The following is a 17,628-nucleotide window of genomic DNA, read 5'->3' as shown; positions in this document are numbered from 1 at the left end:
ATCAATGTAAAAATAAATGTCGTCGGTCTGCGCTTCTCGCGCGGCTACGCTATTCAGAATGAATGCTGCATAAAAAATATTCTATCAAAAACATCTAAACCGATTTCCGTGCAGTTCTACGGAAAGTACACTACTATCATATGACATATGTATAATTTCTAAAAATAGTGAGGAGAAAGTAATCTACATGCATCAATCTATTCTCTCAGCAACTTACTGTACACTGTCGTGCTCACTGCGTTACGAAACAGAAAGGGGGGAAAAAAGTTTAGCATCTTCTACCTTGGCAACGAGGGTTTTCCACGTTAGGTACTCCTTAAGTACAACCCCTCGCAGTACGGTTTTCATTTCGGGTATACCCGAGCCAGCTGCTGAGGGAGCCATCCATTGGCAGAAGGCTGCGGAAAATATAACTAGCAGTGTCGGTACGGTTACCCAGCAGAACAATTGCAAACCCCAGTGGATAGTACCTAGAAATGTTTGTAGATACATACGGCCTGCAATAAAATGTGGAGATTGTAATATACAGTGCTGACCACAGAGGCAATATTTATTTTATGACTTCAGTACATTTGCTGTAACAATGCAAATGGCTGATGGAAAATTTACAAACAAATCATACAGATTTATCGTTTGTATGAGTCATATTTTACAAGATCTATTTCAGCTAAACATGCCTATAAAACGGTGCATTTCAGAGACCTTACATCAAAACTATTTCTCGTACTTCGTAAGAGCAGTCAAACATGAATCCTCACTTTCATCGCTTGGAATTGTAAACTTTCTGCCTTCCACTTACAAAGAATTTCGTAATGTATGTCTGAACTTAAAAATAAACTTCCTCAAAACTGCTGGCTTTAATAAAAAAGAAAAATTACTTACCCCCAAAACAAACAAGGACGATGGCATCGATACTGAAGGAAATTGTGGCCATGACAGTGCCCAAGATGAAGAGGAAGACCCAGTCTTCCCCAAGTCGGGCAAATGTATGGTCCCAAATCGGTCTGAAATGATAGAGCGTTTCACTCAACAACAAATCCTGTTCCATTTCATAAATGATATACAAGATTCTTACTTCATTAAAACATGGGGGCAAACACTGTAAGTTTACGAGGTACACCAGCACTTAACACTACAGATCACTGCAAGTCCAGTTACCTGTATATAGAATAGAATGTTCAACTTTAATTAATCTTGTCGATACATGCCAACCAAATTTACATTACACAAAATAATAAGAAAAATCTACTAAAGTTAAATCGCGTTTGCTACCTTCAGTCGTCTTTCTATTTGTGTTCTCTTAAATAAAATCGTCCTGCTGATCCAATTATTTTCAGAATTATATTTCCTTCTATTTTCTGACTAATAAGTGTCAAAATTTGAATGATTATGTATGTGATACCACTCCCTTTCTATGATTTAAGCATTATACGCATAAAACTTAATGGGTTCATTGTTCCGAAATAAATGTTTGCTCCCTTTTACTTAAAAAGAGGAATTCCGTCTTTCAGTGGCATGTCCCACGTCCTTTCACTGCACTGTATTTCAGTTACGTAAATGTAAAATGTATTCTTCATTAATATTCCAAACAACAATACAGATTGTCATGAAAAATGTGGGGATTTATTTAACTTGTCTTTTTACTAAAGATAAGTACCATTATTAAACATTACAATAGAAGTTTTATACACACACATTATATATATGTGTGTGTGTGCGTGTGGTTACGTGTGTATATATAATACTGTTGGATAATGAAACAGCTCGAGTTAGTTGGCATAATTAACCAGTGGCATTTTGAATATATCAGCACTAGGACAAACGCACTTAACTACAGATTTTCCAGTGCCATGCAAAACAAGAAAAAAGCCGAGAGGTCACAATAACTCGTGGAAAATAGGGCGTAGCCTACACTATGGCAGCCTATGAGTTACCATGAATTCCAACAGTATTCCTACTACCTGCAACGGCAGCAAATCAATACCGCAAAATTTAAGGTAAAAAGGCTGCGACAGCTGGAGTTCGAAGGAGCTCACAGCCAAAATGGAACATGACTCCATGACGACAGCACATTTGTATTCCCTCCATTACTTTTTTATTTACTTTTTTTTTTTGCTGCCATCCTTAATGTTTATTAACATTCTTACTATCGCTTCGCTTACCTGTCTTCATAGCATGTGTTATTTTCGTCCGCTAGCGAATTTCTACTCTCATGATTTGCTTCCTCCGAAGTTTATTCGGGGTTTTCCTTCAAGTACACGAAGCACCTTCAGATTCCGTACCTTAAGTCTCATTATTACAAAAGAGCCTATTACTATATACAAGTATAAAAATAATATGTAAATAAGATTAATAAACAACTCGACAATCCAGAAACGACTACAAGTTAATTAGTCTAATCATTGCGCTGATAACTTATATTGACCCAATCACAAAAAATTTAACACAAATCATGGTGATATAGTATAACTACGTCATTGTAACTACAATACCAATACAAATCATACCACGTAAAGCTGCAATACTATCCATGACTAACGCCCGTCCCCTCCAACTCACGTGAAAATACAGATAATGAGGCGTCATTTAACAAGGGAAAGACATACGTGTTATTTTATACCACAAGCTAATGAACCTCTCGCTGCCTCTGGTTGACATTACAACACAGCTGCAGGTACGAGTCGAGTCACATGACGACTCAGGTCAATGGCATTCGAGGTCAACCATCCCTAGTCTGCTGCATTCGGCAAAGCCCCACCCCTCAATCCCCCGGCCTCCTGAAGATGAGTGCGATCAATATGCAACTGACCTTAAATCTTAACTCAGCCAACTATTACTACACTGCACGTGTATACCTAAATAATGACCGGTGCACGCAGCCACCTTTTTTGGCTCATACTCAGAACAATAGGCCTCTGCAGACACCGCCTCTCTTCCTCTGCGCAAGCTCTGCCATGACTCGAAAATCCTTTCGATGCACAAATTCCTCCTCTCGTCATTCTACTCTCATTGCGAGGCCATGGTCTCGTTTTACTGCAGACATATACACACTATATATGTATATGTATATGTATGCACAAATATATATATATTCATATTTATATAAATACATATAATGTGTGTGTGTATACATATACATGCATGCATATATATATATATATATATATATATATATATATATATATATATATATATATATATATATATATATATATATATATATATATATATACAAGTTTAATTAAAATCCAATGTACGTATGCTAAGCAGACCTGAGATTTATGTACCTGACTTCAACTCCACTGCAGATAGTTGCCGCTGGGGCAAGCAACCTCTTCCCAGAAGAGAAACGCAGAGAATCGGAAGGATAACACCTTCCAAGGTCCACAGACCCTGACACCTTCTAAAACTGAGACCACCAGCTTTAAGCGATATCTAATACGGTGCTAAAGTTCCTCGATATTCACTAAGCGCTGTATCCGCCTTGCACAAGCGAAGGCAAATAAAAAACTATATGAATACGACAAATAACTCAGTATATAAAAAGTTCAGGGAACAGCGAACAAATCGACAGTGAGAGGTGTCTCAAGAGAGAACGCATATGGGGAAAGTTGTGGGGTACAGTATATTAACTTCCATATACTACCGGTAAAATAGTTTTGATGGCGTAAGCTAAGTACTTTCATGGCTAGCCACAACAAACAATTTAGCATATTTTTATGATACGGCAAAGATCGATTCTAAGTACTGTGGACAAACATGTATTCACAAGCCACGTTTAGACAGTGTTGGAAAAAGATCTTGGGAGAAAATTAACGGGAAAAAATGACGTGGAGGCGTAGAATAAAATACCTACTGCACATTAGACAATGATATATCAGCATCGAATTTCCAAGAGAACATTTTAGACTGAGGTCATTTAATGCTGAAGTGAAAAATTAAAGCACGTGTCAGTGTGCAGTGCGAAGTGTGGTTGAAGACTACTAAACTTTTACGAAGAAAATAACGACCCAACATAAATAAATTATAACAATTATACGATACAAAAAAAAAAAAAATAGAGAACAAAAAATGAAACGCGATCGCAGTCATGTTTGAAGGAATAATGACAAAGTTATGCATGAGAGTGCGTGTTTATAAAAGCTAACATCAATCACACAGAAGACCGAAATAAAAGGCTTCAAAAACAAAAGAATCCATGGGCTATTAATTAATTCTTCCTAAGGCAGAACACTATTACTTCCTCAATGCTCGTACAAACTTTGTTCGCTAATATGTCAATGATGGTTAACAAAAGAATCGATCTAGTAGAGATACTCCGGCTGACAAAAATGCAACGATGAGGTTTCGCAACTTTCAAAAGTATAGTGAACGCATTCCATACATTACAAGTGATTAACAAGTTTATGTGAATGAGAACCTATCAACGTATTTACTTAAAAATACAGTTGAAATCAAACGAATCTTCGCCCGATTCAGCTTCATGAAAAGTGATGATCTGAAAGCAGTTTTTAAAATGTTGAAACACATTTCAAATTTCCCAGCCCACCGCTACTCAGGTGATGGCGTCATAGCTTTGTTTCGGCCAACAATAACGAATAAAATTTGAATTATTTGCTAACCAAATGTGATAAATACAAAACCGTATTCAACTCTTACTGCAGAATGAATAAAACAAGCGCTCAAAGAATTTCGCTAACGGTACTTGAAATTATCTTTAATTATGTTGTCATCGTTCTCTCCCGTTCTTTACAATGTTTGACTCGGTCTACAAGCAAAAAACTGTTCTTTCTCATGTTCTAAAGCACGAACCCATATACTGCTCCTTCCCTTTTAAATCACTCTCTTTATAAAATAATTTGCAGTCAGTCTTCGTTCAGTTGAATCATTTCATCCTAGCGTCTTTCTTTATTATATTTGATTTTCTTTCCTTCTGACACTGAACCGCTTCAGTACAGAATTCCTAAACCATACGTTAGTAAACAGAGCAAAGGTACTAAGGAAACCTCAGTTTGTTACAGAATTATAATATATTAAATAAAAATGATCTACTATCTGAATTTTAATTAATCACAAAATGTGATTAACCTCAGCAAAAGAAGGATTTTTTTGCGAAGGTAGGCTACTAAGCAACTTTAAAACGCCAGCCTCAGTTACAAAATCTATACTTAAACATGACGAAAGCGACATCTTAGCAAAAAAGGTGCGTGAAGCATTTCACGGATATGCATTATAAAGTACATTAACAAATTTCCAAGTACATAAAGGAAATTATTATTGGGAAAAACCGTTAATGACAATGAACCGTTCGCAAAATAGATGAACAGCTTGGCGGCTGTACGAAAGGTAACAGTAACTATTGATGTAGATTTAACTTGTTCGCAGCCCTTCTATCTACAGTATATATTATAAATGAGAACAACAACATAGCGATAAAAGTATAGAAACATAAACAAGCGACGGATGGACTTTCTCTCCCTCTCCCTGACAGTCAATGAATCAATGTATCAACTAACGGGAACCACGCGACATAATTCCTAGAGTAAAAATACCCCCACAGCTACCGAAGTAATGACTTATGATTTCCAATAACTTTGCAGTTTTGAACAAAACTTCCCTGTTGAACGTGTTTCAGAATCTTCCGATTCCACAAGCTCGACTCGGGTGAGACGATGTTATTATCCTCGGATAAGACACGAACTCCACATATCTAGTCTCCGAACGTTAACTTCTCAAATAAAAACAACGAAAGCTCGACTAGGACAGGATTGGGCACACTTTCTCTGGAAACCAGAGCGCGGATCCATTAGTGGTTCGTTATTGAAGAGGAAGATCGACTGGCTCTTTCCTACCGGGCAGCGTCGAAGAACCATGGCGGTTGTGACGCCAGTTTTCAATACAGAATCAATCGGTCCTACCTACTGCTATAATGCGAACAGATTTAAAACTGTTGTATCACGTGATGGGGCCTACCAAGAGCATATAGACCTGTTTAAGAATGAATATTCATAAAAAATGCATATTTCCTTCCTAAATAAATGTTATCAGAAACAATTTTTCAGTAAGAGGGATTACAAAGGTTACTGCAAAAATAATCTACCAGGGGCTCAGTTTGGGGGAAAAATTACCTAATTTGAAATGCAAGAAAATGAGAAAAAGACAAAGTTAAATTTACAGCCAGGTTTTCTCTAATGTTGGCAATTTGGCCTAAGTATTCTGGGTACTCTAGTTGGTTATCACACACTTAAGGTCATCAAGAGGCATACTGTGCATTAAAATGAATTATCATCATCATATGGTAACAACAAAGCAAGCAAACAAATATATATTGGCGATTACTGATTATATTCCCTACGAAAACGGTTGACATTTTGGCTTCCTTGTTCCTAGCAGTTTTCTTGAATGCACTGTCTTTACACTGTACGTTAATTATAAATTACTGTCAACGAATTAATACTATGAATTTGTACACACAGATTGCCAAAACAAACAATATTGCCGAAGACATGAAGCGCTTACCAGACGTACGTAAAACGTGAAATTGCATGCTTTGGCAAACTGCACACTTAGAATAACTTAAGATAAAAAAAACTACCTGAAAAGGATAAATACAATGCTGCAAAACTTAAGTAAACGTTACATTGAAAAACAAAGCGCAATTAACGACTGATACCGCCTCATACGAAAGGAAAGTATCGACGTATTAAAAAAAAAAAAAACGAAATACCAAGAGCTTTAGAGAGTAAATTAGAAATGTCAGCACAAAAGCATTACATATACTCTATTCCATATTATTTATACAAAGTTATCAACAAGAAAAAGCTCGTGAGTTATAAGAGAATGTGCGGGCAAAGTGCTTTTAAAACATCACGCGCATACTGCACCAAATTAAGGGTCTCAAAGGCAAAACGGCAACGTTTGACAAAAAACGAGAAGCCTCTTATTCTAAATGACACCTGCATGAACAGCAATAAAACTGACATTAAACAAAACCGTTCCGAGAAATGATAGACAAAAATTAAAGGAGGACCAGCGGCCATTCCAAGGGTAGAGAAACTTCCTGGAGAACAAACACTCCCCGCACGGAAAAGGAATCGAGGTCAACGCTTTCATTTTTCTATCATATCAAAAAGATCGCCTCAAATCTGACTCGTCTGAGTTTCTCGCTCCCGCATTTGTTTCATTCCCTTGGAATAACATATGTATGTATACGCAGATTATTTTGGCAAGGTGAAATATGTTTGATTTTCTAGTTAATCGACAATATTTTAAATTTCAGGATGGTTTTTGACGCCTTCATTTTTGTCCACGTCCACTTACACAGGGTTTTAGTTTTAATATAACACAGGATGTTTAATACTCAAAGGAAAGCTTAAAACTTCCACGTGCGAACAGTTACAACGGAAAAGGCGTACAAACAAGATGTTTAGTCTGAAAATTTGTGTCACCTTTGAAAAGCAGATGCTATATTAAGACATTATTAGAATACAATATATGCGTAGCATCAAGATTAAAATATCTTAAGAATTATGTATAAATAATAATTTCTACTTTCTCGAGACGGTCTGTTCATGATTAATGTACAAAACAACACCACCCATGGCAATACACAAACAGCCATTCATCGTTCGTCATTGACGGAGCACAAGGGCGAGTCATCTCCATCCATCGTGGCATCGCCCGCGCAGACCTAGACATAACAATTCTTGCATCACGATTACATCGTTAAGGGAAGACTTCCAGGCAGCTAAAATAAAGTGCGCGAGAAAAGTAAATAAGTAGAAAAGGCCTGAGAACTCCAGGCAACTATGAAACAAGTGGCATAAGAGGGTCATAACGCGCTCAAATAAAATCAAGATGTTGACCCCGGAGAAACATACCTTCACAATAAAACTTGGCATATTTATGAAGACATTTATAAACCCTTATTTTAAGCATTTCTTTGTCCCTCAGTGAGAAAAAAAATATAATTAGTATTAAACTATTAAAAAAATATGCGAAAAAAGAAATGATATGAGTGTCACAGTCTCAAAACGAAAAAAGGATAAAAATGAAATATGAAGAAACACCAAGTAAAATAATGTTTCGAAAACCAGGCAGCTTGCCCCAAGTTATGTAAGTGAAATCTCCGAGGGGACATTCTGATCTCTCTTATTTGCATCAGTAGGAGATCACTGGGCTATCACCTTTTCATGGAAGTACAGGGAAGGCAGAACAGAGATGAAAAGGCAATATGTGAAAAGAAATGATAACATAGCGCCAGATAGTAGAAAAACAGATAGTGAAAGGAAAAAAAAAAAGGACAATGAGGAAAGGGCCATTGACGATTTGAAAAAAATGACGGGGAAAAGATATGGAGGCAGAAGAGTTTGATGTAGAAAAAACAGAAACCACAAGAGGAAGGTATATGAATACAAAAGTGGGGAGGTGACTAAAATAAAAATAAAAAATTACAACGAGGCGGCAGGAGTATGTAGGGCATGTTGGGGATACAAGACGAAACATTAAGGACAAGAAAGAAGTGGATTAGAACAAGAGAGAGAGAGAGAGAGAGAGAGAGAGAGAGAGAGAGAGAGAGAGAGAGAGAGAGAGCAATATCTGATTGGTAAAATCAATCACTTTAAAGCGGGACACGAACACGGAAAGAATAAGTTGCTTATTTCTTGCGCAACATAACCTGCTCCACTTGTACAAAAAATCTGAAGACTTCTCAGTACCGAATTATGAATAACTGGAAATAAACAGAATCTCTTTCTTGTCACATTCTGGTTACGTACTATACCTTTGTCTGCATCTAACACCAATTCCACAGATAAGAAGCATTCGTACCTACCATTCACCAAAATACGTTTCCTTTATACCTTAATATTTCCTTCATTCCTTAATACTATTCATGAATCAATTTCCGGGAAGCCATGACACACAAATAAGAGTTGTCTCCAAACGTTCCTATAATTATAAACTGCATTTACAGTACTACTGACCTCCTTAGCAGGTGAACCACAAGTGGCAAAGTTACTTTCCCTAAAGAGCCCTAGGATTACATTACCTATGGCGTAGGATCTAATTCAGATATTATTGCAAAATCATCGCCTGTTGGTACGTTAGTATTGAAGTGCAAATCGTGAACATGTGGCTGTAACACCCTTTCTTGTCCGTTTCCTAAAACTCCTCTTAGAAAGCTTAACCCCAGAGAGGCCTTAAAATTTTCAGATTATCACATGAACATAATTTTTGCACTTCAGAAAAACATGGATATTTATACGCATCTCGAAAAAATTTGTGTTTGTAAACCATGTTCAGCGACACAATAAGGAATTAAACGAATGAGAAGTCCAGCTTCCTTTGGTTTATAGAGAGAGAGAGAGAGAGAGAGAGTGTGTGTTTTGTTACACAGTGATGAAAAAAAGTAAGTTTTACGAGTGCGTTTGGAATGCACCCAAAAGCTGATAAAATCCGGCAAGAAAATAAGAGACGCCGCATTACAAGGAGGTTAGTGGACCCAACGTCTGAGTGATATTTCTTTTATACGTCGTTAAGTGGAAATTTTCTCAAATGAACTTGAGGAAACGGATTCACTCTTCTTGTTGGCTTCACCCTTTATGTCCTCGAGTAGTTTTTCACTGAAGCAGTTGCTACAAATGCTTTAGGAAATGTTAATCTTACCATCACAGCTATGAAAAGGGTGCAGGGAAACGCTGATGATATACCATGATTAAACCAGCTATTTCAGAAATAAAGAATTGCCAAGGTAGCAATTTATTCATCATTAGACTAATTTTCACAATTATAAATAAATTGAATTTATTTATAATTGAATTTATTTATAATTTATTTATAATTATTTATAAGCCTAATAGCCTTTCCAAAAATAATAATAATCGCACAACTTAACTTTGCTGCTGTAAAAAGACAATTATCAATGAAAGTATTATCTAATTTCCATCATTACAAACATTCCGCTTTTAAGAGATAGTTGTGGGACATACTCTGAACTTTTGTCATAATCAAGGTTACTAAAGAGGTTATAATAATAAGGGTATTTTAACTGGTTATAAAATGGAAAAAGGGAAGTGTCAGTCTGAAGATTTAGACTGATCAATATTTGTAATCATAAGGGGCGACAGTCTTGAGTAACCTTCACCTTCACCTGATAGACATACAGCAAGACTAATCAAAAAACCTTCTCGAGAATGAAATGTTTACCACCAAGAAAAAAAATGCTCAGCAACACAGAAACTGGAAATTGGACTTTTCCATTACTACATGGAACTAGCAAAATGTTTATGATACACATATTTTAACATACCAAGAAACTTGTTGGTGCTAATAAAACTAATAATTTAATAAGGAGTCATAATAAAGGAGTCATGACTCAACATTTGTTATACTGTGGAATTATATAATAATCAAACGGCTTTGAGAATATTTCCACGCAAACGAAATATTTCCAAAGCTGGAAAGTGAATGGAAGCTGGCTAGTACTGCAATCGGAATATGATATGAGTACGCACAGTCAAGGCTTAGGTTAAATATAATTATCTGGAATAAATTTAGCGATTTCCAATATCTATTTACAAGAATATTTGTTAGCGCGTTCTGTATAATAGGCCATTGTATTTAGCATTTAGAAGTGAAATATAGTTATTTCTGAAAACATCAAACGAAATGGAAATAACGGCCACGAATGTATTTATGTTAACAGACTTTACAACAACTAGGGTGAGAGTCCAAATTTTCATGTCACATCAAAGGCCTTTCTTTATTTTATTATTATTATTATTATTATTATTATTATTATTATTATTATTATTATTATTATTATTATTATTAAGTATACATACTAACTAAACAATTCCAAAGCTTGCATAGTAAAAGTCCACAGAACAGAAAACAAAAATAAAAACACAAAAAGAGCAAGGAATGAGAACCTAATATAGCAGCCATAAATATATTTGAATATATAAAAATATATATAATATATATATATATATATATATATATATATATATATATATATATATATATATATATATATATATATATATATATATATATATATATATATATATATATGTTCCTCTGTGCAAGGGAACTCGAACCAAAGACTGTGTGTGACCTATGACACAGCCCAGGGACTGAAGCACTGTTATGGTCTGACACCTAGACGTGGCACGTGAGATAACCCACAGCAGTCATAAATAGCGATACAGACACCCGAATCAATTTAGCAAATTCTTAGTGGAGCCTGGCAAGACATAATTGAGAGGGGGTGCTGGTGACCACTTCTGGTGGCCAAAAATCACAATTTCCCCTAGAAAGTGAAAAATCCGAGAAAAAAATCGCAAGCCTGATTTTTAAATTTTTCATTCGGTACCAATAAAGTATTTCTCTGCGAACATTAACTTTTCTCATGGGTAGAATGTTCCATGTGCCTGAAAGTTACATTTATAGCCTTCATAGTTATTTCAGAGTTGCTGGAGCTTCGTTATATACATAAATGATGGTAAAAAATAATAAGCAGTACCCTTGAAATTGAATGGAAAATGTAGAAACCGACAACATGCCAGCGCGTTCCTCTACCGCTCACTGAAAAGATCCCAATTTCAGTGGGGGTAATTAGGAGATAATTTAAGACCTACGAGGGGTGGCAGCTTTTGGAAGCCAGGCACAGTCCTGAGAGCGAGTAAGATTAATCAATATCTCTAAAGCATGAAAAAGTGCACCTCCTGCTGCATGCCCAAAAGACAAGCCCCCACACATCCTAGCATTCCTTCTCTCTCTCTCTCTCTCTCTCTCTCTCTCTCTCTCTCTCTCTCTCTCTCTCATGACTCAGACACTGCATATCGATTATTGAACGTTTAATGTTCTGCTGCCCAGCCCACGGGGTGGGGCTGGGTTTCTTGGTGTAGTTCACTGGTGCGGTATTAACAGCAGCAGCAGCAGCAGCGGCGGCAGCAGCAGCAGCTGATTTCTGTCAAACCCGAACAATGGTCATCAAACTTGTCCTGAACCTCCACGGAATTCCTTCCGAAAATCCTTCGACCGGGAGGACGTGCCCGTCCCGAACAGGCCTCCCTTCACGCATGCACATACTGTACTCGGCTGGACACTTCCAGTCACGCATTCTTTGCTACTTACACCAAATAACGTCTTAGTGGGTCAAGACCTTCCATGTACTTTTTATTAAGGTCAAATACTTGCGAGCACTTTATTTGTAAGAAATTCGTATTACTTTCGACAAACCCACAGTAAATACTCGAGTTCTTATTTACTGTAACTTGTAAAATGAGTCACTCTCAAACTGTATTCGGGACTGCGAATCCTGCCGTCATAATAAATCATAAGAAATATGGCTGAATTACGGCAAAATAAAATAATGTAGGAGTTCACGATATCATCGAGTTTTATTTCTCATCAAACGATCCATTTTGACGAGGGAATAAAACCTGCACCTTCCCTTATCTTTGTTTAACCAGGCTAATATTAAATATTCACAATTACTTTCTGATATCGAGTGAATGTTAAACACTTGCCGAATTCTTTAAAACCTCAAATTTGAAAATGAAAATCTAAGAAAGCTTTGATTTCATAACGAAAACTAAGGCGGGAGTTACAACTGGCGAAAAAATCCAATTCATTTCCCAATCTGCAAACTGTCTCCTCAATGGAACTTTGTTCGTTACGCTCCAGTCATCATCACTTCTATCAACTTCGTAACTTGGAAAAGAAAGCATCGCATTGCATCTATATCTTCTGATCAATAACATCAGTTGGACAGCATTCTACACGACGCGTAATTGATTATTTGACATCACGAAGTAAATGGTGAAAGTCACGTCCGTCAACAATGCTGAGGGACAACTCAAGCCTACTATATACTGTATAAATAAAAACAACGTTCCAGTCAATTTTGTGAAAGGGTGAAACGAACATAAAATAAAGGCGTGATCATTTGGTAAAGGACGACAGTTCATTAAAATCATTAACGATGTCATCTTATGCACTACCGTGTCAATGGAATCCTTCGAGCAATATGAGTTACGTATTGTACATAACCACCAGGATTAATAGGCTTTTCATTTTCTTCCTTGTAGCGTCCCGCAGGTTTCGTTCGCTTTTGTTGGTTCTCTCTTTTGATACACAGCGAACTATCAGTGGTCTTGCAGGTTAAGATCAAATCAATTCTACGCCGTAGAAGGCTGAATGACGTCCCAGCATTGGAGACATACATTGTCTTTTTACGAAACGACTTTCCATTCTTACTGAAAATAGACATAACTGATTCCAAACAAATAAAAAATAAATTAATAAAAAAAACTCGCCGTACAGAGACGTATTTTGCTGCATACTGAAGGTGAATACTCTGTTGTTTAGAGATCAGAGGTATCAAGATACAGTAAAAAAAAAAAAAAAAAACTTAGCGACCTATTCATTCTACCTAACAAACATAAGCACAAAACAGTACCCGAGAATATTGACTCACTCCAGAGATGCGAGTGGTGGTTACGGAAAGGATTCTACTGACCGCAAGAGTCGGGTGGGTGCTGCCGGGAGGGGGATGAGGGAGGGGATGTCTGAGGGGGGGTCCCACGTGGAGAAGGTGGCTGAGCGAAGACGGCAATCTTGGTTTGGGGCAGGGGAGTGGCAATGGGTTAGTCAGGGAGGGGTAAAGGGGGAGAGGGAGGTTTTCGTTCAATACATGTTATGCCAATGTCATCAAACTTGCGATTCTCTCTCTCTCTCTCTCTCTCTCTCTCTCTCTCTCTCTCTCTCTCTCGGTCCGACATATGATACGAAACGACTTGTGTCATTAACACAATTTTAAGTTTCAGCTGGCATGAATGACTGCACCTACATTTTATGCAAACATACGCAACCCTAAATCAAAAGGTCGCCGTCGAGTCAGTAAACCACGTAAATAAATTAAAGACATCATTGCCACATTAGTGACTAGTGCGCAAAAGGTTCCCGTGTACCATTCATCCTTCTACAAAATGAGAAGTGGCCACCACTCGGCAAATCACTGCAAAGAGAACATTATCCACAAGGCAGTGTTGCAGCCCCCTCGAACGGGCTCTAAGATTATTAATGCTATACCAGAGTTTCTTAAAATCAAATTTAAGGGATTAATCTTTAGGCCAAGGTTGATTTCCACAAAACGTTTCTCCGAATCCGTCTATAAGAAAAAATTAAACAATCCAAACAAAAATCTAATGAAAGAGTCCGAGACTTACAGCAGAACCTCCATAAAATTCTGAGCAATCCGAATAACAAAGAAAAAGAACTTTAATTCGGGTGTGAAAATAACAGCCGAACGGCAGAATAACTGTCCACTTTGTTAGTTCTGTCAAAAAAAAGGGGCGTCCCCTTTAAAAATATCCTGGAAGATGCATCAGCACATGTAAGTATCCTACATATGCATGTGTGCGCCTCAGTAAAAACCCCCAGTATTAATTTAGGTTTTAAACACATGCACAAACACACACTATAAGTATTTTCCTCCGGCTTTAACAGGTTTACTCTTAGAAGGCCAAGGAAGGGATTCGGTTACAACGATAGGTTTTAGGACAACGGGACCATTCTGTTCCTAGAGAACTATTCTGATTTTCAGATCACTAAAAATATATGTAAACGACTCATTTTAGATACGTCCGAATCAAAACACTTACACAACGAACGTGGAACAATGTGTATGCGTTCTTACCACTATTATTATCATTATTATTATTTCAGCTATCATGTATGTGTTATTATGTTAGTTACCACTGTTATTCAACCTCAGAAGTGTTTTCCTTTAGGAGACGGTATCAATCCTTTTACTTTGTCTATCTTATTTTACATAAATGTAAATGTGATTTATATATATATATATATATATATATATATATATATATATATATATATATATATATATATGTATATATAGCTATACTTACTTCAATATATATATATATATATATATATATATATATATATATATATATATATATATATAATATATATATATATATATATATATATATATAAATATATATATATATATATATATATATATATATATATATATATATATATATATATATATATATATATATATATATATATATAAAAAACTGTACTTACTTCAATGTTAAAGCCCAGTACCGATGTCAGGGGTTGTTCCAATATGTGACTCAACCCCTTTGGGCGTCCTGTATATGTTATTTTTTTTTTATGCTGCGACTCCCACAGGATGGGATGGGGTGTCCAATAAATTAGCCTCTGGCGAGGCCAAATAAAATCAAATAAAAAATCGAAAGATCAAATATCCTTTACACGAAATATGCCACGCGATATCGAGGGGCCCAAAGGAATTCGCAGGATGTTTCCCTTACCTTATGAAAGAGATGCATGTTCTAGCAATGCGGCCCCTGTACGGCTGGAGTTCCTTGGAGAAAAGCACCTCGTCCTTGTTTTGCTCCTCGTCCCGCAGCCGCTTCGCTTCTTGTCTGGCGTACTCTGCTAAATTGGCCGAGTAACGGCCATACATCTGAAAAACGCAAAAACGAGGGAATCATTAACTAACCAACATGGTAGAAGATTACCGCCGCTATCCTGTCCAAACACCTACCTTTTAGTCGTCAGGGAAATCACTTTCTTGAACGGTAATCATTCGAAAAGTTATTTTAACTTTAGTGAGCGACCACTGTCAGTGCGTTCACTCTTCTGTTCCACCTATAATTGACTACAGATTCCATTTAAACGTTGAAAGTGCTCCTGATCCATTTTAAGGGACTATAAATTTTGCAGACTATCTTTTCATCACTTACTATTAATAAACATCGAAGATACAAGTTTTCAGTGACAACACCTAGATGCAGTACACTACCACTCACGTAATTCCACAACATTTTACCTAGGTAATTCCAAGAAAGTATCCACGAAACTACAAAGCTCATTGCAATGACCGCAGTTAAAGCAGTGGTACAAAAAAAAAAAAAAATCGAACTGTGCCTGGAAAACATAAGGGAAGTTACAGCAGGTTCTAGAATTACTTAAACGAAAAGATGCTACTATGTGCCACTAAACCTGACTACAATACTGACTTCACAACTTTTACGAAGAAAAGCCACGACTGTGCGGTCTGGCCTGTGATCTCAAAAGCCTTACAAAATATCAACAAGGTAAATACTGTAATCGTCGTCCAATTATTATTATGATTATTATTATTATTATTATTTTACTTTGTGCTCCTGGCTATATTCCGTAACGACAGAAAGAAATCGTGCACCCTGCACCTGGACGTGTTTACCCGTCATGTCAAAAAGGAAACTAAGGTAATTCTTGCTATGATTGGAAGTCGAATATAAAATCGGCCTTAAATGATTAAATCACACAATATGATTATGACAACCTTAATATAAGACAAAATAAAACCAATAAATTGTGAAGTATCGTTTCGGTAGGGTCACTTTTAAAGTAAAATACCAAGCCTGAAACACCTTACAGAGAGAGAGAGAGAGAGAGAGAGAGAGAGAGAGAGAGAGAGAGAGAGAGAGAGAGAGAGAGAGAGAGAGAGAGAGACGAGACTGTTTAGGAAACATTAATTTTCTCCTATGGAAAATACGACAGAAGAAAGTGAGACAAAAGAAAAAGTCATGATTCTGAGGAGACTGAAAATTAATATCTGGAACAGTTACAGTATATGCCACAGACTTTAGCAATACGTGTCACATATATAACATGAACGCTCAGAGGAAAGGCAAAGCTCAAAGGCTGTGACGGCAGACTATATATAATAGCTTTCAGCGTTGGAAGGCTTTAGAATATGAAATAAAAGGCCGCTGACAAATTAAAATGGGCTTCCATATGAAACGATGAATGGGAATCTCTTTTAACGAAGGCCTGCTGACAAGAAATTTTTTTCATACAGCAAGATCAGCAAAACTAGCACAGTACACGAGGATCCTCTCAAACTTATACAAATGTGGGCTGCAGACACGCCCGACTGCGAACCTGGAATAACAGAAAGTAATTTGTATACGTTACCCACAATATCCTACGATAAAATGCTCAGTTATTTGAAACACTGAACACCAGAGAAAGAAAATATTGACGAACACCTTTTAAGAGACTTTCCTTTGCTCATGGCTCAAACGCTGCAACCCTTCTATTTCCAGAAATGATAAAGCACAGGAACAGCAACCGCTGGATATATAAAATTCTGCTAAACGCTGCGGAGAAAAAAATTTATACGACAGCTCCCGAATTTAAAAAAGGCAGAAAAATTCTTGCAAGGCTGAGACACAAATTCGACCGCAGAAAGATTTTGGCGGAGAGAGAGACTAAGAAATTTTTTCCGAAAAATTCTTCAGTAAAATTATGCTTAATTAAGATATTCACAAAAATAACTAGGGGTAAGTTATATTTTATATGCTCCGTAAGATTTAGTGCGAATTAGATGATGTTTTAGATGCTCATGAGTAATAACAGTACTAATAGATATGCTATTTTATTATTAGTATTTTCCAAATAGAGATACTAGCAATTATAAATCCTATCAAGACGAGAAGTTTGACAGGGCAAAGTCCCAATCTATTCTTCCCCCAAAAAAACAAAAATGTAAAAGTTTCTAACAAAATGAAA

The 17,628-nt window shown here is 36.6% G+C and overlaps 1 protein-coding gene across 14 annotated transcripts in view; it reads right to left on the bottom strand.

Moving 5' to 3' along the window:
• LOC136843780 (chloride channel protein 2-like) overlaps positions 1–17,628 on the bottom strand; it is a 258,922-nt gene that overhangs the window by 34,201 nt on the left and 207,093 nt on the right. For all 14 annotated transcript variants that reach the window (XM_067112503.1, XM_067112500.1, XM_067112501.1 and 11 more), the window contains 3 exons: positions 15,378–15,532; positions 883–1,004; positions 283–497 (listed from right to left, as the gene is read on the bottom strand). In XM_067112503.1, the coding sequence (XP_066968604.1) occupies positions 283–497; positions 883–1,004; positions 15,378–15,532 (492 nt within the window). The remainder of the gene's footprint in view (positions 1–282; positions 498–882; positions 1,005–15,377; positions 15,533–17,628) is intronic.

The sequence above is a fragment of the Macrobrachium rosenbergii genome, chromosome 12, assembly GCF_040412425.1.
Source record: "Macrobrachium rosenbergii isolate ZJJX-2024 chromosome 12, ASM4041242v1, whole genome shotgun sequence".
NCBI lineage: Eukaryota > Metazoa > Arthropoda > Malacostraca > Decapoda > Palaemonidae > Macrobrachium > Macrobrachium rosenbergii.
The sequence above is the reverse complement of the archived record's forward strand: the minus strand, read 5'-3'. Positions and strand labels throughout refer to the sequence as shown.